The 22994-nt window shown below is 43.5% G+C and overlaps 3 protein-coding genes across 18 annotated transcripts in view; 2 read left to right on the top strand and 1 right to left on the bottom strand.

The window, feature by feature from the left end:
* Positions 1 to 1739, top strand: part of CDC23 (cell division cycle 23) — a 52801-nt gene extending 51062 nt beyond the window's left edge. For all 6 annotated transcript variants that reach the window (XM_078360252.1, XM_035285634.3, XM_078360242.1 and 3 more), the window contains one exon: positions 255 to 1739. In XM_078360252.1, coding sequence (XP_078216378.1) covers positions 255 to 425 — 171 coding nt within the window. In that variant the 3' untranslated portion in view covers positions 426 to 1739. The remainder of the gene's footprint in view (positions 1 to 254) is intronic.
* On the bottom strand, positions 1728 to 10430 carry KIF20A (kinesin family member 20A). 2 transcript variants are annotated; one of them, XM_035285603.3, is made up of 19 exons: positions 10341 to 10430; positions 9405 to 9590; positions 7780 to 7869; positions 7561 to 7680; positions 6837 to 6975; positions 6529 to 6716; positions 6313 to 6442; positions 5941 to 6135; positions 5722 to 5833; positions 5554 to 5622; positions 5210 to 5353; positions 4917 to 5082; positions 4641 to 4805; positions 4372 to 4511; positions 4120 to 4222; positions 3613 to 3811; positions 3265 to 3356; positions 2904 to 3041; positions 1728 to 2255 (listed from the first exon to the last, which is right to left on the bottom strand). In XM_035285603.3, the coding sequence occupies exons 2-19, from the start codon at positions 9567 to 9569 to the stop codon at positions 1938 to 1940; spliced, it is 2673 nt and encodes an 890-aa protein (XP_035141494.1). In that variant the 5' UTR covers positions 9570 to 9590; positions 10341 to 10430; the 3' UTR covers positions 1728 to 1937. The 2 variants fall into 2 exon arrangements, with proteins under 2 accessions (XP_035141494.1, XP_078216081.1); XM_078359955.1 differs by lacking the exon at positions 10341 to 10430 and adding an exon at positions 10013 to 10251.
* Positions 10431 to 10920: 490 nt separating this feature from the next.
* BRD8 (bromodomain containing 8) overlaps positions 10921 to 22994 on the top strand; it is a 38705-nt gene continuing 26631 nt past the window's right edge. For 6 of the 10 annotated variants that reach the window (XM_078359785.1, XM_078359774.1, XM_078359781.1 and 3 more), the window contains exons 1-12: positions 10921 to 10954; positions 11939 to 12035; positions 16614 to 16683; positions 17301 to 17350; positions 17566 to 17688; positions 17810 to 17890; positions 18313 to 18377; positions 19334 to 19470; positions 19984 to 20202; positions 20594 to 20738; positions 21783 to 21992; positions 22398 to 22678. In XM_078359785.1, coding sequence (XP_078215911.1) covers positions 10936 to 10954; positions 11939 to 12035; positions 16614 to 16683; positions 17301 to 17350; positions 17566 to 17688; positions 17810 to 17890; positions 18313 to 18377; positions 19334 to 19470; positions 19984 to 20202; positions 20594 to 20738; positions 21783 to 21992; positions 22398 to 22678 — 1497 coding nt within the window. In that variant the 5' untranslated portion in view covers positions 10921 to 10935. The remainder of the gene's footprint in view (positions 10955 to 11938; positions 12036 to 16613; positions 16684 to 17300; positions 17351 to 17565; positions 17689 to 17809; positions 17891 to 18312; positions 18378 to 19333; positions 19471 to 19983; positions 20203 to 20593; positions 20739 to 21782; positions 21993 to 22397; positions 22679 to 22994) is intronic. The other 4 variants (XM_078359792.1, XM_078359790.1, XM_078359788.1 and 1 more) reach the window with 1 other exon arrangement.

The following is a 22994-nucleotide window of genomic DNA, read 5'->3' as shown; positions in this document are numbered from 1 at the left end:
TGAGTATCTGCAATTACAGGAATGGGCCACCACACTCGGCTTTTTTTTTGTATTTTTAGTACAGACAGGGTTTCTTTATGTTGGTCAGGCTGGTCTTGAACTCCCGACTTCAGGTGATCCTCCCACCTTGGCCTCCCAAAGTGCTGGGATTACAGGCATGAGTCACCACACCCGCCATATATCAGCATCTTAATAACTTTTTTTTGAGACTAGCTCTGGACATGTTTTGAAACATTTGCCTGACTTTGTTGCAGACCCGGGAAGAAGGTAAGGCCTTACTCCGGCAAATCCTACAGCTTCGGAACCAAGGCGAGACTTCCACCACTGAGGTGCCTGCTCCTTTTTTCCTGCCTGCTTCACTGTCTGCTAACAACACCCCCACACGCAGAGTTTCTCCACTGAACTTGTCTTCTGTCACGCCATAGTTGGCTACTCTCGAGCCAGCATATTGTTAGACTCATCTTAATTAAGCCTTACCTCTATGTAACAAACAGTACGTCTGTTCCAAGGACCTCAGCTCTTGTTTCTATAGATGGCCACAGCGCCATAGGGACAGCTTGTATAATTACCCTCAGAGGCTGACTGACAGAATACTGGCAGGAACAGACATTGTCTTGCCAGTTAGAAGCACTTCTATCTCACTTGTGTCCAGAGTGGTTTTAGATCTTGGCCTTCTCTGAGTGCTTTTTTAAATTTTTTTGCTGCCAAGAAAGTCCCTTTAATAGCACTTTAGCACAGGCAATGCTACAGGAAGTGTCAGTGCTGCTGAGTGGAAGAAAGGCAAAGAAAGGAGGAAACTCTGCCACTCTACCCTCAGCTGGCAGTAGTAGGGCACTGAGTACCCTAGGAAGAAGTCAGAGCAATGGATACAAAAGACCTTGCTCTTAAGATTTGCTGAGCAGGATCCCTATTCTGATGTCAGAGATTAGGTTTAAGTGGAATAGAGCTATCCATTTGTTCTTACTCTACAGAGACGATCTTCCAAAAGTTTTGAGGGGTCTTCTAAAAGCTTTCAAATTGGAAGTAAATTACTAGAGTTGAATAAAAGGTCAAAAAAGAATCTCACAGAGCTTGGGACTGCTGATAGCCCTTACTGAGGGCAAAAGATGGCTATATTGTTAGCTATACTCCTACCAAAGCAAAGCAAGGAGGTAGGATTATAGATAATTTCACAGACATTTGGAAATAATGTTTGTGACTCTACAAGAATAAACTCACTTCAAGCTGATCTGTTTTAATGAATTTTCAATGTAATTGTCTATTATTTTTTCCCTCCCATCTGCAACAGAATACATTTTTTCAGCCTTTATCTAGATGAGATAAAGGAAATCATTCTTGTGGTGCTCTTGGAGTTTCAGGCCTGTGCATATGTATGCAGCAGGAGGTAATATGCTATGTCTGCTGTAATGAATTTGTACAGTAGATGCTATGGATCATTCTGAGCTCAGGGTCCAGACTTCATTCTTATTCCCAGAAATTTGTGTTACCTTTTTACCTCCTAACATATGACACTTCATCTTATATTAAGGAAGGTTTAGAATATCTAATACTACTTGAATTCATTTCTTACTAAGCCTTCTTAGGCGAGCTGTATACTAGTTACTAGTCTCCACTGCCATGCTTTTTCAAGGTTCCCCATGGTCCACAATGATGTTTGATTCTCAATTTTTCTGTCGCCTTTATAATTTGTTTTAATGGTTTTGCTACATTTGGAATTCAATAAAAAATGTGAACAATAATATCTTTAATATAACTTTTTTGTGTGTGCATAGAAACCGTATAAGTAAAAAAAAAAAAAAATGAGATTACATAGGTGATTATAATACAAAAAGTGGGAAAAAACCTGATATATGGTAAAGCTTAAAAGGGACCTATTTCTTCAGAAGAGTAGCTGACCCACCTCAGGGCCATGACTGCTCTTCTCTTTCCCCACAGCCTTAGTACTTTTTGCCAAAAGGCCCGGATTTGAGTAAAGGGGAGCGCCGTGAGCGTAGGATCCGGGCATAAGGGCTGCAGTCTGTTGAGCTTTGGCAGGTTGGTGTCCGGGGAAGTAAATTTCGAAGAAATGGTTTCTTCCCTGGGGGCGGTTGGTTTGGTTGCTGGTTTTCCTGGTTGTTACCAAGGCGCTTTTTGGCAGAAACCTGGCCTTGGAGTTTTAGCACCGTATGATACTGCTCAGCAATACATGCTGCCTTCTTCCGAAGGTCCAGTTTGACTAGCACCATGTTGTTCTGCAGTTCAGCCAGAGTCTGGTCCTAAGGAAGATCAATAAAGTTATAAAAAACACTTTTGTCTGGTAGATTAGAGAAACAACAGGGCTAATACATAACCACCCATTACTAACAGTTATTAATGACTGTTTCTTTAAAGATTAAAACTCTTTAAGGTCAGAGCTTATAACTAGATAAGGGGGCATTTTCTGAGACCAAAATATAAGCAGTGCTGAATAGGACATCTTCTAACCCATAAGGTGGTATGAGCTTGAGTAAATTTAATTTCTAAGCACCGTAGTCTCTAGATATCAAATTAAATGTTGAGCTTAGTTTAAGATAGACAGTTTTAATATCTCTGGAACCAGGATGCATCTTACTGATGAGAAATGTCATAGCTAAATTGTTAGTTTTTTTTCTTAGTAGTACATAAAACAATGGTTTTTTAGATGAAATATAACAGTAACTCCTCCCTAAGGTGGTTGTGACAGAAAATGCCTATAAATTACTTAGCATAGTTCCTGGTCCTTAGTAAATGCTTAACAAAAAAATAGTTATTTTTATTTTGCAAATATACTGCTGTCACTCTAAGTTCAGCCTAAAAATCTTTACCTTTTTCTTCTGGTCCCCTTTCCTTTCTCACATATACACTGGAGTGGGCTAGGAGGAGAGAAGTGGGTAGTTTGCCCTAACCTGTTTTATTAAGATGTCATCACAAGTGGTCAAGGCTTGACGAAGTTTTCCTGCCCCAGTGCTGTGGCAACAAGCTCTCTCTGCTGATTGGAGAGACTCACCAAGTTTCTGAAGCTCTGTCCGCAGCAGCCTTATATTCTGAAAAAGGGGAAGTAGGAATCAGATTGTGGGCAAGAGCAACCACTATAATAATCTGGAGGGGTCAGGTAGCCATTTGAAGAGAAGTAAAATTAGAAAGGGTAGTGAGCTGAGTGAAATAGCCACTCTCCAGCATCTTGTCTTCCCCTGAACCAGTGATAAGAGTGTTGGATGTGGGAAATTGCCTTAGGTAAGAGTATGGTAAACAGAGAAAGGTAATTACCTTCTGGCCCTCTTCTAACTTCTTGTCCACATCAATGGTGAAGGGCTTGGCTGAGGGTGGCGGTTCTAACATTTTCTGATACTTATGCAACTCTGAGGGAAGGAAACGGGAAACTTTATAAAATATGTGGGGTTTTTTTTTAGCCTTGGCCCAATCTCTTCAACTGAGTTAAGAGTAGCTTGTAGCAAATATCAAAAGTGAGGCTATGTGCGTCCTAGACTAAAATGTCAGGGGGGCTGTAGCTTGCAGTTTAGGAAATTATGTTAGAGCAAGAGTCAGAAGGCCTGGGTTTGAGTAACAGCTCGTCCCTGAACCACTGTTATGTTTCCTGCCTGTCTCTTTCCTCACCTTCAGTGGTGGAGTTTAGCTCTGCCTTGCACTGCTGTAATTTAGCTTTAACCTCCTGAAGCTGCTGTGTGGAGGCAGAAGCTGCCAACCTTTGTGACCGCCGTAGGGACAATTCAGACCCTGATTGCTGTTGGGCCACCGACTGTTGTCTGGCTTCCTGCAAGAGAGCTTCTAGCTCTTCAATCTTTTCATCTCGCTCCTAAGAGGGAAGCAGAGAGCACAATTCTGTGCAGAGCCAGAAAAATATTGCCGAGGCAGATGACTGAACAGACAAACAAAGCACTTGTGACACTGATCCCTTGAAAACCTGTTGTTAGCACTTAATACAATTTCCTGGCCAACTAAACCCTTAATCAATTCACCAAACATAGATTGAACCCAAAGCACTAAGAGGAATAGAGAAAATATATTCCTGCCCTTACTGGAGTAGTTTACAAAATCTCTACTTCAGGCAAGCTAGTGATGGAAATCTGAGCAGTTAGTTGGAGCTGGCTCAGGGCAACTCACCTGAATCTCTTCTTGGTAAAAACTTGTCAGTGACTCCTTAAGGATATTTAGTTTTTCTTCATACATTTCCTCCAATAGTTCCTTTTGGGTGTCCAAATGTTCACTGTCAGAAACAGAGGAGAAAAGAGAAAGTGAGTGAAGATTCTGAGGAGTGAACTTGGGGAACAGATCTTGAGGCACAACTCCACCCAACTCCTTACTTCCTACCCTCTGTCCCAGGTGACAGAGCAAGAGGGATCACTCAGCTAGTACCTGCACCACTGTTCCCGCTGTTGCATCTGTTCTACCATCTCAGTGCAAATTTCATCTCGGAGCTGCATCTCCAGCTGCAACTTTTCCTGTCGTTCTTTCAAAAGCAGTACCTTCATGGCTTCCACTACTTGTAGAAGCTCCTAGGGGAGAGACACGTGTCAGAGGTCATCAGATGCCCATGCCCTCGAGAGGCACAAGCCCACCTGGAAGGCACCATAGAAAATGTGTAGCTACTAAGCTGCTGCACCAAAGCCTTCTTGAATTCTCACCTCTTTGCCATACATGGAGACGTCAGCTTCATTTTCAGTGTTATTATCAAGGCCTGCGTCTGCCTTAGCCCCTTTCTCTAAGCTGGGGGATGCCTGAAGACTATGTTCCTTGATGAATGAGTGCAGGGATGGGAATCCTAGTTGCACAGGTGGGGCATGCACAAGCTAGAGAGAAAAAAAAATATATCTTACTTGAGTCTGTAAGTAGTCCCTAGGAGCTTTCTTAGAGTTACCAGTTCCAAGTTGAGCATACCCATCATACCTCTAGCTTCTCACCTGGCTAGCAATGGCTGAGAACTTGGCCACATGAAGAGTCTCATCATAGGTAGATGCACAGGGATTCACATTGACAATCATGCAGGAACGGCCTCGGCCCGTGAAGAAACCTTGGAACACTCGAGTCAACTTGCTGTCACGGAACGGAACCAAGTTCTGCTTTGAGCTGGCAGAGAATCAGAGATACTAGAGCTGTGAGCAGAACAGCAGCCTTTGGGGTAGCCTAGCACCAGTGGTGATCAGGAAGTCTCTTAGCAAATTGCAGAGCCTAGGGCTTATAATCAAAAGCTCACCGGTTCTGCTGGTTTTGACGAAGGGCAGCAATACAGCGGCCCAGGGTGTGCAGAGAGGTGTTAATGTTTCCTGCTTCCTTCAACCGTTCACCACTCTTCTGATCTTTGCAGCGCTCTGAGCCAGCCAGATCACAGAGTGACAGCCTAGAATGATGCACAGGATCTGACAAGGGCCTCATATGTTATGAGCCTTCTGGCCCTTTGTATAATTCTGGAGAGGGGAGGGCCCACTAAGAATCTCTGCACCCAAAGAAGGAGAACAAGTTCCCCTAAGAACCTCCCTCATGCTTTCCCGACTACCATTTATGACCAAGAAGCCCAAATTTCGAAATGGAAAAACTTACTCGCTGATCTTGGGGACTATATCTCCTTCCCCATGAAGGTGTAGGATCCTGATTGAGAAGATGCTGTGACTGGAAGTTATGAAAAACAGTCATTGCACATCTTCTATGACCAGACGGAACACTAATGTTTCCTGAACACAGTGAAGTTTATTCTTACAATCCACTCACCTGCGGCTGGAGTTCTGGTTGAGGTGGGTGCTGGCAAAGCTCTGGTTCTTACGACCCACTTTCAGGAGCTTCCAGGCCTCCTCAGCATCTTGAACATGAATCCAGTTGAGATCTGAGGCCAAAGTAGAGAAGGGTATAAGATGGGAACATCCAACTCTTTTGCCAGTCTCTCCCCAATTGCCCTCCAGTGTTCATGCCAACTTCCCCCATTTCTCATACCTTTCACATAGGGATTGCCATTTTGATCCTCGCATAGCCGCAAAGTCTGCCTCTTGCGCTGCTGGTTAGGCGGTTCTAATAGGTCATAAAGCAATTCATTGTAGATTTCAAAGAATGAGATCCAGATGGAGAAGCGAATGTCTGCTGGGACAGGTACTGGGGCAGTGTCTGGCTGTGCCCATCGGTGACTTGTTTCTGGGGAAGAAGCCAATGTATAGGGCATCAACTTAGAGCAGTTCATCTCTTTTTGGCCTGCAGGGGCTTCAGAAGGCAGACCTCAGATTGCAACCTCTGGTCTGTACTCTGGGCAGCTGTTAGGAACAGGGAGTGGGTTCCTACTGTTTCTTGGCAGAGCCCAGTCATCGTACATACCATCCAGCTGGCTACTGCTGGTATACTGACTGATGGAAGAGAGCCCAGCAATGCCACTGTCGAAGCTGGTGCTGGTACCTATCCGACTTTCAATGTAGACACTCCTCTTCAAGGAGGTGGACAGCTCCTCCTAGAGGGGCACAGGGAGAAGGTAAGCACAAAACTTCCCTAGATTTGTACCCCCTGCCCCCACTGCCATGGATACCAATGCTTTACCTCTTGGAGACCTCCATTTAGCAGAGATAGCTTCTTCATTTCCTCCTGTCGGATCTGCTTGCTATCTAGCCAAATTACCTCATTGGAAAGCAAGGGTTTCAGATCAGGTGTTGGATGAAGTTGGCCTTGGAGGCTATTGAAGATCAGTGCCAGAGACCGGGGAAGAATCCCTCCATCCTTGATGGTACCTGGAGGCATATGAAAGATGGCTGAGGCAAGTGTCTTTCTCCCCCTAACTCAGAGTATCAAAAGGTAAAAACAATGCCATTAGCAGCCAATCAGGAATCCTGTGAAGCATTACTACTCACCTTGAATCGTGTGGGTTTTCCCTGAGTTAGTGACTCCATATGTATAGATGAGCCAGTTCTGGCCTTTGAGTACATCTTTTACCATCTCCTTCACAGTTAGGTTGAAGAAGGATGCCTGTCCCACTTCTGGCCCAAAGATCTAGAAAGAGACCCAGATTTTTAGTGGCCTATCCTTCATCTCCCACTTGCCTCCTGTGCAAAGCTGCAGATATATTCCTTCCTGAGTGGTTGGCTCTGGAGACCACTCAAGCAGCTTCTTCCTGTAGTGCTGCCAGCTGTTCCCCAAACACTGAGGACTAAGCACTCTCTGCTAGTCTATCTTTCACCCAAATCAACAAACACTTAAGGAATGTTATGCCCTAGGCCTGATGCTGTACACACAATGGGGCAATATAATGGCCCCCAATCGTGGGCTTTGGAGATACATGGATCTAGACTCAGGTCCTAACTCTACCCATGACTAACTACATGGCTTCAGTAATATTACATTCACCACACTATCCTTGTCAGGAAAATAAGGAAATAACGATAATAATATAATTTGTTGGAATTGAAATACATATATTACTTGACATAGTGACTAACATATAACTAGGGCCCTCAAATTGTTTACGTGTGCATATACAAGGAACTCACAATCAAGTAGAGAAGCTTTCCCTCTAAAGAGGGAATAAAATTGCCCTTACATGTTGGTCCTTTGTTCACAGACCAGTAACCTCCATACCTGGGAAAAGGTGAACCTGTGGGTGGCTTGGCCAATTCCCCGCTCATTGCTCTTCAGGGCAAAAGAGTCCTTGGGTGCTTGTAGAACAAGGGTCTCCATATTCTCAATATGTACACAACCCTGAGAAGGGAGAAAATACAGCTGTCATAGAAGGCATTCCTGGGAATCCCTTTTGCACTGCATCATTTCACCTTAAATCCTCCCTTCTCAGGCACTCACCTGATCTTCCTGTCGTTCCAGCTCTGAAGGTAACAAGGGCCTAACCCTCAGGTATACTTTCACCTTCTCCATACTGTCCTCAGATGGAACCTGTGGTACAATTCCAGCCCAGAACCACAGATTAATTTCAGCAGTTACCTCTGAGCAAACAGGCAAACAGTAGTTTCTAGGAACCATGATAATACTACCCCATTTCACCTCAAATGTCTCCATGCAGCTACTCTTTGGTTTTACAATTATTCCAACCAAAATAGACATTTTTATGACTGTTACTCTTCCCTGTCTTACCATTATCCTGCAAACCTGGTTTGCCACACCAATGATCTGAGTTAGAATTTGTTGACTGGTATGAAAATTGGTATGTGATACTAAAGTAAAGCAGAGGCAGACACACTTGAATTTGAGTCCCAATTCCATCACTTAGTAACTATGAGACCTTGAACTGTGAGTTCTTTAAATTATTTGCCTCAGTTTCCTCATCTGCAGAATGAGGTTAATAATAACACCCACATCATTCATTCAACAGATATTTAAAGGCTAGGTACAGTGCCTCACACCTGTAATCCCAGCAATTTAGGAGGCTGAGGTGGGCAGATCACTTGAGGTCAGGAGTTCGAGACCAGCTTGATCAACATAGCAAAACCCCATCTCTACTAAAAATACAAAAATTAGCTGGGCTTGGTTGTGGGTGCCTGTAATCCCAGCTACTCAGGAGGCTGAGGCAGGGAGAGTTGCTTGGGCCCAGAAGGTGGAAGTTGTGCCACTGCACTACAGCCTGGGCAACAGAGCAAGACTCCATCTCAAAACAAAAACCAAAAATACCCCCAGATATTTAGAGAGTGCCTACTATGGCCTAGAAACAGAAGCTCTGACAGTCCATAGTGAGAGACATCATCAAGGACCATGTTCTCATGTAACTTTATAAGTCTAAGAGAAACTCTATAAGAGAACAAAATGTACGTTAATGTTTAGCATAGGACCTAGTACAGTGTTTCTCAGCCAGGGTCATTTTCACTCCAAGGGCCATTTAGCAATGCCTGAAGTGCCTGAAGACATTTTTTGATTGTCATGAGTGGGAAGGCACTACTGACATCTAGTGGGTAGAGGCCAGGAATGCTGCTAAACAATGCACAGGACAGATCCCTGGAAGAACTGTCTAGCCCCAAATGTCAACAATGCTGTGACTGAGAAACCCTGACCTAGCAGGAAAGCTACAAAAAATTGAAGCTGTGGTGATACTATTAAAATATGAACTGTACATTCTACTTGCATGATGCCTATATGACCTTGTGCAAATTATTTAGCACAGCTGGGCCTCAAGACAGAGAGAGATAACTATTATCTTTCCCTGAGAGATTAACTGAGAGCATGCACTTGAGGGTATTTCATTAATGCATTGCAAACAATAGTTCTTCTGGACACACAACACTTAAAATTTTTTTTACTTATCATGCCCTTAATTTTTTTTTTTTTTCTTTTCTTTTTGTAGCCATTTTGTCCCAAATGCTCTTAATTTTGAATTGATCTCTCAGCCATTCAGGTCTTTGACCTCATATTACCCTGTATGGACAACTATTGGCCTGAGGATCTCACTTTTTGCCCCAGCCACTCCCCAGTTCCTTTACCTGCTGCTTGTCCTCCAGGGAGGCAGAGATGACAGAGCAGTCTGACAGAAGGTTCTTGCGTACCACAGATCCCAAATCTGCAGCTGTGGACTCAAACATGGGAGAGACTACGACATCGTCGTCGGACAGCAAGCCCGCTGGTGGAGAAAGGATCCCTTGCGACATGATGGCAGGGGCAGCCTAGGTCTAAAAAGACAAAAACGTTAGCAACAGAAGAGGCTGAGAATTTTAGATGAGAAGTCCCTTACCCCAGGACACCGGGTCCCGCTCCCTACTTCCTTTCTCCTCCAATTATCTGCAAAGGGGAAGGGAATGAAGGAAGTTCACTTAATGAACAATTGGGAGAAGTTTGAGGTGGCATTTCTTTTCTTTTCTTTTCTTTTTTTTTTTTTTTTTTGAGATGGAGTTTCGCTTTTGTTACCCAGGCTGGAGTGCAATGGCGCGATCTCGGCTCACTACAATCTCCGCCTCCTGGGTGGCAATTCTCCTGCCTCAGCCTTCCCAGTAGCTGGGACTACAGGCGTGTGCCACCACGCCCAGCTAATTTTTTTGTTTTTAGTAGAGACCGGGTTTCACTGTGTTGGCCAGGATGGTCTCGATCTCCTGACCTAGCGATCCGCCCGCCTCTGCCTCCCAAAGGGCTGGGATTCAGGCTTGAGCCACTGTGCCCGGCCTTGGGGTGGAATTTCTGAGCACTCCGCAGAAATCTGGCCCCAAAAGCAGAAGGCCAAGCCTCAAGTAGGGCGCCTCGCCCGCCGGTGCTGTGCTGGTGGTGTCAGGGTCCCTCGGCTTCTTCTCTAACCTCACCGCAGGGCTCACGGTGAGAACAAAGATGCAGCATTAAGAGAAAGAGATGGCTGCAGCTCCGCCCTCTTAAAGCCTATTCTGCGCGGGCAAGAGCTGGTAACCCGGACTCCAGCCCAGCCGCACACTTACCCGAAGACGTGCCACTGGGTCCTCCTCCGGTACCAGCTCACTCACACCTGGTCTCCGAAGCGGACTGTCGCAGCCGGAGAGCACAACTCCGCCCTCGAGGGGCAGCTTTGTCACCGATACAATATTTTAAATTACGCGCTGCGTTCGTTCGGCCAATCAGATAGCGAAGCCTGTAGCTACCAATCCGCGTAAGGAAAAGGGGCGGACCTAACTGGAATTCCAGTCGTTTGCTTCCGCTTGACCGCTCAAATCAAATGTAGATCCGGGTTACCAACTGTCGCGATTTCGGAGTTATTTGGCAGGGGCTTCTTCCAACTTAACACTTTTCCTTGAATCCTAGACATTTCTTATCCAAGCAGCATAAAGAAAATCTTGAGGTTTCGGCCTCCAACCCTTGTCCTTCCTTAGCAACACTTTTAACATAAGTGCACAAGATAACTGGTTTAGCGTGTTTGCTTTGTCTTGGGGCGGCGGCGGGGGAACGACATTTCCCAGGAGGCACCGCGAACCAACGCTAGTACTCTATTTCCCAGAATTCCCGGCTTTCGGAGCTACCAGACTGTCTCTCCTCGGGGTTGGAGATTTCGGGGCCAAGATGGCGACGGGAACGGGCAGTGAGTATCTGAGCAGGTTTTGCGTGAAAGGCCTTTGTGGATTCGAGGCTAGGCACCATATTTTTGTTACACCACTAAGGAGTAGGAGAAGTGGTTTGCTTGAGAGCCCAAGGTTTTCAGAGACCTGCGCTCCACAGTATCGTGAATACCAACGTGTGGGGCCCCAGAAATCTGGGGACTTGTTTCTCAGGGAGGGAGCGGAGGTTTGAGAGAAGCAGCTTACTGAATCCGAGTGTGTTAGGAGCTCTGCGGGGTAACCGTAAAAGCAATCTAGAAACTTGGGCGTGCAGACTGAAAGATGTTGTGAGCCAGTCGGGTCGGAGTAACCGGCGTCTCAAAGAGCCATTCATTTTCTGACCTCCGTTTGTGAGGCAGAAGTCGGGTCTTTTAACAATGAGCTTTTCCTGCTACTGAGAAAATTGCGTCTCGGGCATTTCAGACATTTTTCTTTTCGTGGACTGAAAGTCTCCTAGGCCTGACGTGGGGAGAAGAGGAGCTGAGAGAAGTAAACAAGTTTATGCTAAGAGGGAGGCGGGGTAGTAGGAGGTTCTGGCCGCTCGGCTTCCTGGGAAATAAAGCCCTCGCGGTTAAACTGGAGGAATAAAGTCCAGTATTCTTAAAACTGGGCTTTTAGGGAGAACTGCGTAATCTGACATTCCCTATTTTTTTAATAAAGCAGAGCTTCAAGCCATGGCGTTTTAAGAAATAAAATGTTATACTGTAATTCGCATGCAACGAATAGGTACCACCTTCACTGTTGGTATTTCACTTGGAGAGGTGAAAATCGAGATTTGGTGATAGCAGTTCACTTTGTCCTAACAAGTCGAAATGTTTTTTATTAGCCTTTTAGACCTCCTTTTAGGGATTTCGGAGCGTAGCACTGCAGTCTCAGCGGTTGTTTCCAAGGTTTTGTTTTTTTTTTTCTCTCTCTCTCCTCTCTCTCCCCTCTTTCTCTCTCTCTCTCTCTCTTTCTCTTTCTCCCAGAACACAAGCTGCTGAGTACTGGCCCCACAGAGCCGTGGTCCATCCGAGAGAAGCTGTGTTTAGCATCTTCTGTCATGAGAAGTGGAGATCAAAACTGGTAAGGTACCTAGGATGTCAGCTCTCCTGGGTCTTAGAAATTGTTGCATATGCTTTCATGTTGGTAGCTTTCTGTAGTTAATCATATTAAGCTGTAAGTAGACTTTCTTTTCTTTTTTGAGACTAAGTCTCTGTCGCCCAGGCTGGAGTCCAGTGGCATGATCTCGGCTCACTGCAACCTCTGCCTCCTAGGTTTGAGTGATTCTTGTGCTTCAGCCTTCCAAATAGCTGGGATTACAGCTATGCGCCACCAAAAGTAGCCTGGCTAATTTTTGTATTTTTGGTAGAGATTTTGTATTTTTAGTAGGGTTTTGTCCAGACTGGTCTTGAACTCCTGGCATCAATTAATCCACCAGTCCTGGCTTCCCAAAGTGTGAGGATTGCAAGTATGAGCCACCATATTCAGCCAATTCTCTGTCTCTATAGATTTGCCTATTCTGGGTATTTCGTACAAATAGAATCATATGTGCTCTTCTGGACTTTATCACTTAACATAACACTTTTGAGGTTCATTCTTATATAGCATGTTTCAACACTTAATTCCTTTTGTAGCTGAATAATAGTCTGTTATACGAATATACCAAATTTTGTTTGTTCATCACTTGATAGACACTTGGGTTGTTTCCACTTTTTGGCCGTTGTGAATAATGCTGCTATGAACATTCATGTATAAGGTTATGGACAATGTTTTTAATTCTCTGGAGTTTTTTGTTCAAGTAGTGAAATTGCTGGGTTACGTAGTAACTCTATTATGTTTGACTTTTTGTTGTTGTTGTTCAAGATTGTGTCACTGACGCCCAGGCTGAAGTGCATTGGTGTGATCTTGGGTCACTGCAGTCTCTGCCTCCTAGGCTCAAGCGATCCTCCAGCCGCAGCCTCCTGAGTAGCTGGGACTACAGGCACATACCACCATGCCTGGCTATTTAAATTTTTATGTTTTTGTAGAGACAAGGTCCTGCTATGTTGCCCAGGCTAGTCTCAAACTCCTGGCCTCAAGTGATCCTCCCAGCTCAGCCTCCTGAGTAGCTAGGACTACAGACCTGTGCCACCATGCTTGGCTAATTTTTTTTGTTTTTTGTCACTTTGTTGCCCAGGCTGGTCTCGAACTCCTGGCTCAAGGGATCTTCCTACCTTAGCCTTCCAAAGTGCTAGGATTACAACCGTGAGCCATCACTCTGAGCCTGGAACTATCATTTTACCTTGCCCTTTATCAGCCCCCACCCCCTTTCTTTTGCATCATCCATTATGAATTTAACTGTCTTGCCACATTTATAGACAATTCAGTACTTTGCTGATTGTTATGTTTTCTAGCATTTTTTTGTCTCTTTAATCTAATTTTTGAAGTAATACATGGCCACCATAAAAACAAAAACACTATATAGTAAGAGCAACAGCAACAGAGAAATGGGTTAAAAACTTGAGTTTATTTTTCTCACACATAAAGTAAGTCTAGGCAGTCCACAACTCTCATAGCAACTTTACAGGGACATTAAGAAGTCAGAAACTACTCTTTCTGTTCCACCTTCCTCAGCACAGTTTATCTTCTGATTATCTTATGGTTCATGGTGGTTCCTTGAGCTTCAGCTATCACATCCTTGTTCCATGCAACAAGAAGGAACAGGGTTGGTAAGAAAGGTCACATCCCTTTTAACAACTTTTTTTGTGATATAATTGATTTGCAGTAAACTGCACTTTTTTTTTCCTTTTTTTGAGATGGAGTCTCACTTTGTTGCCCAGGCTAGAGTGCAGTGGCGCAATCTCGGCTCACTGCAACCTCTACCTCCCAGGTTCAAGTGATCCTCCCACCTCAGCCTCCTGAGTAGCTGGGACTACAGGCCTGCGCCATCATGCCTGGCTAATTTTTGTATTTTTTGGTGGAGATGGAGTTTCTCCATGTTTGCCAGGCTGGTCTTGAGCGCCTGACCTCAGATGATCCACCTGCCTTGGCCTCCTAAAGTGCTGGGATTACAGGTGTGAGCTACCACACCTGGCCACTGCATGTATTTAAAGGGTAAGATGCGGTACTTCTGAAATATATATACTTCTGTGAAACCATCCACAATTAAAGTAATTATTATAGTATCCATTAACAGATGAATAAATAAAGAAAATATGGTGTGTGTGTGTGTGTAATACACATATAAAATGAATACAATGGAATACTATTTAGTGATTAAAAAAAGTAAATCCGGCCGGGCGTGGTGGCTCACGCCTATAATCCAAGCACTTTGGAGGCCAAGGTAGGCGGATCACCTGAGGTCGGGAGTTCAAGACCAACCTGATCAACATGGTGAAACCCCGTCTTAAAAAAAAAAAAGAAAGAAAGTAAATCCGCCAGGCGCAGTGGCTCACGCCTGTAATCACAGTACTTTGGGAGGCTGAGGTGGGCAGATCATGAGATCAGGAGTTCAAGACCAGCCTGGCCAACATGGTGAAATCCCATCTCTACTAAAAATACAAAAATTAGCTGGGCATGGTGGTGCATGCCTGTAGTTCCAGCTACTCAGGAGGCTGAGGACTGGCTTGAACCTGGGTGGCAGAGGTTGCAGTGAGCCGAGATGGCACCACTGCACTCCAGCCTGGCAACACAGCAAGACTCTATCTCAAAAAAAAAAAAAAAAAAAAAAAGTAAATCCTGGCTGGGCATGGTGGTGCATGCCTGTAATCCCAGCTGCTCAGGAGATTGAGGCAGGAGAATCACTTGAACCGGGAAGGTGGAGGTTGCAGTGAACTGAGATCATGCCACTGCACTCCAGCCTGGGCAAGAGAGTGAGACTCTGTCTCAAAAATAAAAAAGTAAATCCTCCATTTGGGTGATTCCATGGTTGAGCCTGGAGGATTGTATGTAAAGTAAAAAAAGCTAGGCACATAAAGAAATGCGATATGATCTCAGTTATATGTGTAATCTGGGAAAAATTATAGACCTCACAGAACTGGAGAATAGAATGGGGCTGGGTGGGGTGGCTTAGTCTGTAATCCCAGAACTTTGGAAGGCCAAGGCGGGCAGATAGCTTAAGATCACGAGTTGGAGGCCAGTCTGGACAATACGACGAAACTGTGTCTCCACAAAAAAAAAATACAGAAACATTACCCGGGTCTGGTGGTGTGTGCCTGTAGTTCCAGCTACTCGAGAGGCTGAGATGTGAGGATGGCTTGAGCTGGGGAGGCAACATAAGAGCTCCTGTTCCCTATAGAAAAGAAAATTAGTCAGGCTTGTGGTGCATCTGTGATCTCAGCTGCTTGGGTGGGGCTGTAGTGGGAGGTTGCCTAAGCCTCAGAGGTGAAAGCTACAGCAGGCCATGATTGTGCCATTGCACTGAAGCCTGGGTAACAAAGTGAGATCCTATCTAAACAAGTGTGTGTGTGTGTGTGTGTCTGTGTATATGTACACATATCACATATACATTAGTGTGTGTATATGTATGTATATACATGTGTGTGTATATATACATATATATGTGTGTGTATATATACACATAGATGTGTATATATATATACATTGTGCATATATACATATATGTGTGTATATATAAACAGCTCATTTTTAAGCAAAACAGGTAAACTGTTTGAAATAGAATCTAATCTGTATATTTCCTTACATTTTTATTAGATAAGTAGTATAAGAATCCTTTTTGATTTTTGAGAAGGAGTCTTGCTCTGTCATCCAGGCTGGAATGCAGTGGCACGATCTCGGCTCGCTGCACCCTCCGCCTCCTGCATTTATGTGATTCTCCTGCCTCAGCCTCCCAAATGAGTGAGATTACAAGGGCGTGCCATCATACTTGGCTTATTTTTGTATTTTTAGTAGAGATGGGGTTTCATCATGTTGACCAGGCTGGTCTCAAACACCTGATCTCAAGTGATCTGCCCTCCTCGACCTCCCTAATTGTTGGGATTACAGTCACCACGCCCAGCCATAGAAAAACAGTATAAGAGTACTTGAGTAAAATTGTTAAATTTTATTATTTTATCAGCAGATACCAAATCATAAAGTTCAGAATGATATACAATGTCTTCCTCCCATTATTGTCCCCCATCTACTAGTATTAGCAGTTTCTTGTGTCTCTCTAGCATTAGTTTTGTTTATGTGAGCAAATATTTTTCCCTCTTATTCCCCTCATTTTTGAACACAAATGATTATATACTATACATGCTGTTGTTTTTTTAAGTGGTAGTGGAGCGGGGAGGGGGTCTCACTTTGTCACCCAGGCTAGTGAGCGACGGTGTGATTTGGGCTCACTGCAGCCTCAACTTCCTGGGCCTAAAGGATTCTCCCACCTCAGCCACACAAGTATTTGGGACCACAGGCCACAGATACACACCACAACACCTGGTTGTTTTTTTTTTGTAGAGACGGAGTCTCCCTTTGTTGCCCAGGCTGGTCTTAAACTCCTGGGCTCAAACTATCCTCCCACCTCTGCCTCCCAGAGTGCTAGGATTATAGGCACAATCCATTGCACACCTGGCATTCATTGGCATCTTTTTTATTCCAAAGTTTGAACTCTAGGCCTTGTACTCTCAGCGTATCTCTCCTGTTATTTTCTGCTTGGTGTGTAATAAAGCTTTCCTCATTTTGCAGGGTGTCAGTTAGCAGAGCAATCAAGCCCTTTGCAGAACCTGGCCGCCCTCCAGACTGGTTCTCTCAAAAAGTAAGTTCCCAAGCAAGTGTTCTTTTAGAGCAGTCTTTGAGTTCTAAAGCAGGCCCTGCCTTTTAATTACAAAGCTTTTGTACCATGATGTGGGAAAATAGTTAAGAATGCCTTTTCTTTTTTCCTACTTTTTGCTAATCCATCCATATATGATCATATTAGACTTTTCTTCTCAGTGTTGCATAATATTTAAGAACCCAAGCTTGGAAATTAGATCTGGGTTCATTATTACTCCATCCAAAAACTGGGTCATTTTCCTTTGTGTTTTTTTCATTTGTAAAATAGTGATGATTTGCTTCAGGATTGTTGTGAAGTTAATTGAGGTAATACATGTAAAGCATTTAACACAGTGCCTTGTTAGTAGATATTAGCTATAAATATTTTCAATTAGGTTGCCTTTACCCAAATGCACAAACTGTAGTCCATAAGACTCTTTCTGTGTCTTGTTTTGATTATTTTGAACTGATTGGATTATCAAGTTACTTACCTGCCTAGAAACCATTCACATCTTACATATATCTCTCTTCTCTAAATCTTACTCTAATCTCTTTAAACTTTGAAAGGGCATTTCTTTTCATGCTTGCTCATCACATTTTCACTTTTTTTTTTTTTTGTAGCATTGTGCTTCCCAGTACTCGGAGCTTTTAGAGACCACTGAGACCCCAAAGTGAGTATAAGGCCAGGTACTTTAGCCAAATTTCTTATAGAGTGTTTACTGAGGAATTCTGGTTTATACCTATTTATAATAGTGGGTGATTTAAAAACATAGCAGAAGTTATCTATGATTAATTGATAAAGAAGGCTCAGAGCAAGTGGGAGAGGGGATAAATGTTCTCTTATTCAAATATGGATTTTTTTTTTTTTTTTTTTCATTTTCCACAGACGGAAACGAGGTGAAAAAGGAGAAGTGGTGGAAACTGTTGAAGACGTCATTGTTCGGAAACTGACTGCTGAGCGAGTTGAGGAACTAAAGAAAGTGATAAAGGAAACCCAGGAGAGATATAGGTACTTATCAGAGAGAATGCCAAAAGACTGAGAAAGACATAAGAGGCTGACGTCTGGTATTGGTCAGATTTTTAGAATAGATTAAAAATCCATTCTACCTACCTCTCTTTTCTTCCTATAGACGGTTAAAAAGAGATGCAGAACTAATTCAAGCTGGACACATGGACAGCAGACTGGATGAGCTTTGCAATGACATTGCAATGTGGGTTATATTATATTGTTCTTCTGTGCTTGTTTCTTTTTCCCCTCTTTTCCCCTCAAGTAATCTGGCTTATTTCCTCCAACTGCCATCCCTTTAGACTTGAGACAGATTCTGGAAGGAGAAAACTGCAAAGCGGCTTGGTGGCTGGGAGGGGGGAGTGAGTCCTAGAAGGTAATATGATGGAACATTTCAGTATGAAAACATAACTTAGTTATAACTTAAAAGTGGCTCTAGTTTGCCTGAGTGAAGAAGTGGGAGTTAGACAGTATACCCCAGTTCCCTGTTTTGCTGGTTAGAATTCCTGTTTAGGCCTTTCTTCCAGAAAGCGCTGGCCAGGCAAAAAAATTTCTTTTTATGGGTTCTGTGAACTCTGGGGAGGAGCCAGAGCCTGTCTAGTGTCTAACTCTTAATTCCTTGTTTAGGAAAAAAAAATTGGAAGAAGAGGAGGCTGAAGTAAAGAGGAAGGCTACAGATGCTGCATATCAGGGTAAGCTGATCCTAGTATATCTGTTTAGCAGTTGATCGCACAGTACTGCAAGCTAATGACAGTTGGATTGTTTTGTAACATAGAATCCATTGGGTTAAATTTACTTGCACAGTTTTCTCTTCTGCTAGAATAAAAACATCCCTTAATGTCCCAGAAGAAGCTCCTAGAACATGAACTCTGCTCAGATCTCACTAGACCTTAATAAATAACTTTAGGATACCAAGGCTCGATAAGAAGATATTGAACATAATTAATGTTTTAGAAGTCAAAGGCCTGTGAAAAGATTGAGAATAGCTCAGTCATTAGATAAGGGGAGAAATGTAAGCATTTACAACTCTAGGAATAAATGCTGTGAGGTCTTTTCCTGTTTTTGTTCCCCCACCCCCGAGAGCTTGTTGTGCAGGCCTGAAGTGCAGTGGCATGATCTCAGCTCACTGCAATCTCTGCCTCCTATGATATTCAAGCAATTCTTCTGCCTCAGCCTCTCAAGTAGCTGGTATCACAGGCACCTGTCACCACGCCCGCCTAATTTTTTGGCCAAGCTGGTCTCAAACACCTGACCTCAGGTGACCCGCCTGCCTTGGCCTCCCAAAGTATTGGGGTTACAGGCGTGAGCCACCGTACCTGGCCTCCGTGTTCTTAAAAGCAGAGTATTAATAAGTCACTGAAGAGAATATTAAAGGGTATAAACCACTTTCCCACTCCGAGGACTTTTGGGATAACTAAGTAGTTTGAGATTGTTAAAGGAGTTTATTTAGTGTGAGAATTGCCCTTAGGAAAAATTAGGCTAAAAAGTTATCCATCTCCAGAAGTGTTAAAGCTTTCTAATCCAAACTCATTATGCTGCTTTAGTAATGCAACATTCCTATTTGTCCTTTATTGTATAATAGCAGAATAGTGTCAAGTTTCATTTATTTAATCTTAAAGATTTGGACATGTTTTCTTTTACGTTCTAGCTCGTCAAGCAGTAAAAACACCCCCCCGGAGGTTACCCACTGTGATGGTTCGCTCTCCTATAGATTCTGCCTCCCCAGGAGGTGATTATCCACTTGGGGACTTGACTCCAACCACTATGGAAGAGGCTACCTCTGGGGTGAGTATATTTCCAGCTGTAGAAATTGATCAGCTAAGGGGCAATAAGCCGGCAGAGCTGAGTGATGAGGAAACCACTTTTGGTCTAAAGGCAACTTCCTCTCTTGGTCTGAATGCTAAAGAATTTACCATGTTCTGTGCTCTGAGATAAAAATGGACCTAAAAACACTGAGGCTTTTGACCTTTTTGAGAGATAGGTAAAAGACTGTTTTAAGGAATTGTTTCATACTAGTCTTATGAAATTCCTGCTAAAATAAGGGACTGAGTCCTTGTAAATGTAATACTGGTAGTGGGTAAGGAGTTCATAAAAGGCAAGTTGGGTGGGATGTTTGAGTGGATGGAAGTGAAGCTTGTGGGGAAGAAAAGTATGGCTGAGAGCAGGAGGGATAGAGGCTTTCTGGGCAATTCGACTCAGGACTAATAAAATAATAGTTAGACACACTAACCCAAACAGATTAGTAGGGAACCTTCCATAGTTTGAGAAGTCAGATAAAGGTTCTCTGTTGTCTCTTAGGTAACCCCCGGGACTTTGCCGAGTACCCCAGTCACCTCGTTTCCTGGGATTCCTGACACCCTTCCTCCAGGCTCTGCACCCTTAGAAGCCCCCATGACCCCAGTAACAGATGATTCACCCCAGAAAAAGATGCTTGGACAGAAAGCAACTCCACCCCCCTCCCCTCTGCTGTCAGAGCTCTTGAAGAAGGGCAGCCTCCTGCCTACTAGCCCCAGACTGGTATGGAGACTTCTGTGGGTGTTTGAGAGCTGTGGTGATTTAGTACTTGGAAGGGAGTGCCTGGGACCTAAAATGTGACATGGGGAAAAAAAGTTCAAAAGAGGAAAATATCTCCTAATTATATGTTAATTTTTGAAAAATATAGTAAGTTGATAGTACCCTTGGGTCCTGAGGTCTCTGAATCAAAATTATTTTGGTTCTCTACTCCAGAGAACTCTTGTCAAATAAGTTTTGAACATTATAGTTTAGAGTTTCCCTTGGGTATTAAATTATTCTCTGTGGATGTTAACTGTTAGTTTTCATAAAGTTTGATCAACTTCTGGAGCTTTGTTGGGAAATGGTAGTAAAGGAAAACTTGAGTGTAGCCTTCACCTCTGTTCTTCCCTGGTAGGTCAATGAGAATGAAATGGCTGTGGCTTCTGGCCACCTGAACAGTACAGGTGTCCTCCTGGAGGTAGGCGGGGTCCTTCCCATGATACATGGTGGGGAGATACAGCAAACACCCAATACTGTTGCAGCCTCCCCTGCTGCCTCAGGTAAGTTACCACTTTTCCTTTATCTACTTCAGAGGTGTTGAACTTGACATTGACTGACCTCAATTTCAGTGTTTTTTACTAAGTAATTGTTAGTCCTAGTTTAAAGCCCAACTTTGTCTAACTGTTTTTGAAGCTACTTTACCTGGTAAACAATGTAGTGCTCCTGATTATAAAGCTGTCTGTCTTCAAGGTATTGATAGCCCTGATTGACCACAGCATAGATATTAAGAGTAATACTGAGCTGCTTTCTTGTGGCTTGCAAAATCAAGGTACTAGAGATACCTGAGATTCTAGAATAGTGGAATAAGATTTGGAACCAGAGAACTGGGCTTGAATCTCAGACCTGCCACACATTGGTTTTGTGACTTTGTATAGGTAACTTAGCTTTTGAGTCTCAGTTTACTTTTTTTATTAATTGTAATGTATATATTTGATGAAGAGGTGATAAGAATTAAATGAAGAAAAAAGTGTAAAGCAGGGAAAGACAAAAAGCTCCATAAAATATTCTATAAACTTTATTGGTATTTGAATGGTGTTGAACTTGGTGATTTACAATATGCTGAACTTCAGCAGAAGTGACATATTTATTAATACCAGTTTTTTATTTCTTGGTGATTAATTTTCCTCTGAGGAAAAATTACCACCCTTTTTTTTTTTTATACAGAGCCTCGCTCAGTTGCCCAAGCTGGAGTGTGGTGGCACAATCTGAGCTCACTGCAAACTCCATGTCCTGGGTTCAGTCAATTCTCCTGCCTCAGCTTCCTGGGAAGCTGGGATCAGAGGTGTGAGCCACTGCACCTGGCCTTACCACCCATTTTTTTATATATGTTGTGTGTTCTAGTGCTTTGGTTCATTCCTAACTTGGAGGAAGATCTTAAGTAAGGTTAGAGAGAGTAAGGATATAGATGATGAACTTACTCAGTGCAGCAGTTGCTCTCATCCTTTGAGACCATAAGAATTTCTTAGCTGAGTCTTTGAGTAGCTATTGCTTCTTGTTTATATGCTTTCTTCTTACTTCATTTTGTGTACCTCTTTATATGTTAGGTGCTCCCACTCTTTCCCGGCTTTTAGAAGCTGGTCCTACACAGTTCACCACACCTCTTGCTTCCTTCACCACTGTTGCCAGTGAGCCTCCAGTTAAACTTGTGCCACCCCCTGTAGAGTCTGTGTCCCAGGCTACCATTGTCATGATGCCTGCGCTGCCAGCACCATCCTCTGCTCCGGCTGTCTCCACTACTGAAAGTGTAGCTCCAGGTGCGTCCCTGAGCAGCCACAAGGTCTAAAATTTGATTTTGAGCTTCATTAGAGAATAATGACCAAGAGCATCAGCTCCAATTCAGATGTTTCTTCTCTGTTCTACATAGACATGTGCCATCTTTATCCTTAGAAATAAATATCCTTAGAAATAGATGTGAGAAGACATGGGTGGGCATTTATGTGTTGCAGGGAAGAGGCTAAGTATACAGATATGAGCAGGCTTGAAAATATGTTCTCACCCTTATAAATAAAACTGAGGAGAAGAAAACATAGGCACATGTATAATGACTCTTTCTGACCTTAAGTGTTTAGATATTTAACATCTGTCTGTAGTGCTGATGTGATCTCAAGGTGGTCACTTTGTACCCAGTAAGCTTCTGAGATGTTTTCTCTTTCTGTTAGTGAGTCAACCCGATAACTGTGTTCCCATGGAGGCTGTGGGGGATCCACATACTGTGACTGTTTCCATGGACAGCAGTGAAATATCTATGATCATCAATTCTATCAAAGAAGAATGTTTTCGATCAGGGGTAGCAGAGGCCCCTGGAGGATCAAAGGCTCCCAGCATAGATGGGAAGGAAGAATTAGATCTGGCTGAGAAGATGGATATTGCTGTGTCTTACACAGGTGAAGAGCTGGATTTTGAGACTGTTGGAGACATCATTGCCATCATTGAGGACAAGGTAACTATTCAGCAAAGCCCCAAATAAAATAATCTCATGGGTCTTATGTAGGCTTCTCTTCTCAGCTTAGCTTTACTGCTGCTTTTTTTTTTTTTTTTTTAGAGACAGAGTCTTGCTCTGTCATCTAGGCTCAAGTGCAGTGGCATGATCTTGGCTCACAGTAACCTCTGCCTCCCAGGCTCAAGTAATTCTTGTGCCTCAGCCTCCTGAGTAGCTGGGACTACAGGCGCATGCCACCATGTCTTACTAATTTTTTGAATTCTTAGTAGAGACGGGGTTTCACCGTGTTAGCCAGGCTGGTCTCGAGCTCCTGGCC

This window comes from Callithrix jacchus, chromosome 2, assembly GCF_049354715.1.
Source record: "Callithrix jacchus isolate 240 chromosome 2, calJac240_pri, whole genome shotgun sequence".
NCBI lineage: Eukaryota > Metazoa > Chordata > Mammalia > Primates > Cebidae > Callithrix > Callithrix jacchus.
The sequence above is the reverse complement of the archived record's forward strand: the minus strand, read 5'-3'. Positions and strand labels throughout refer to the sequence as shown.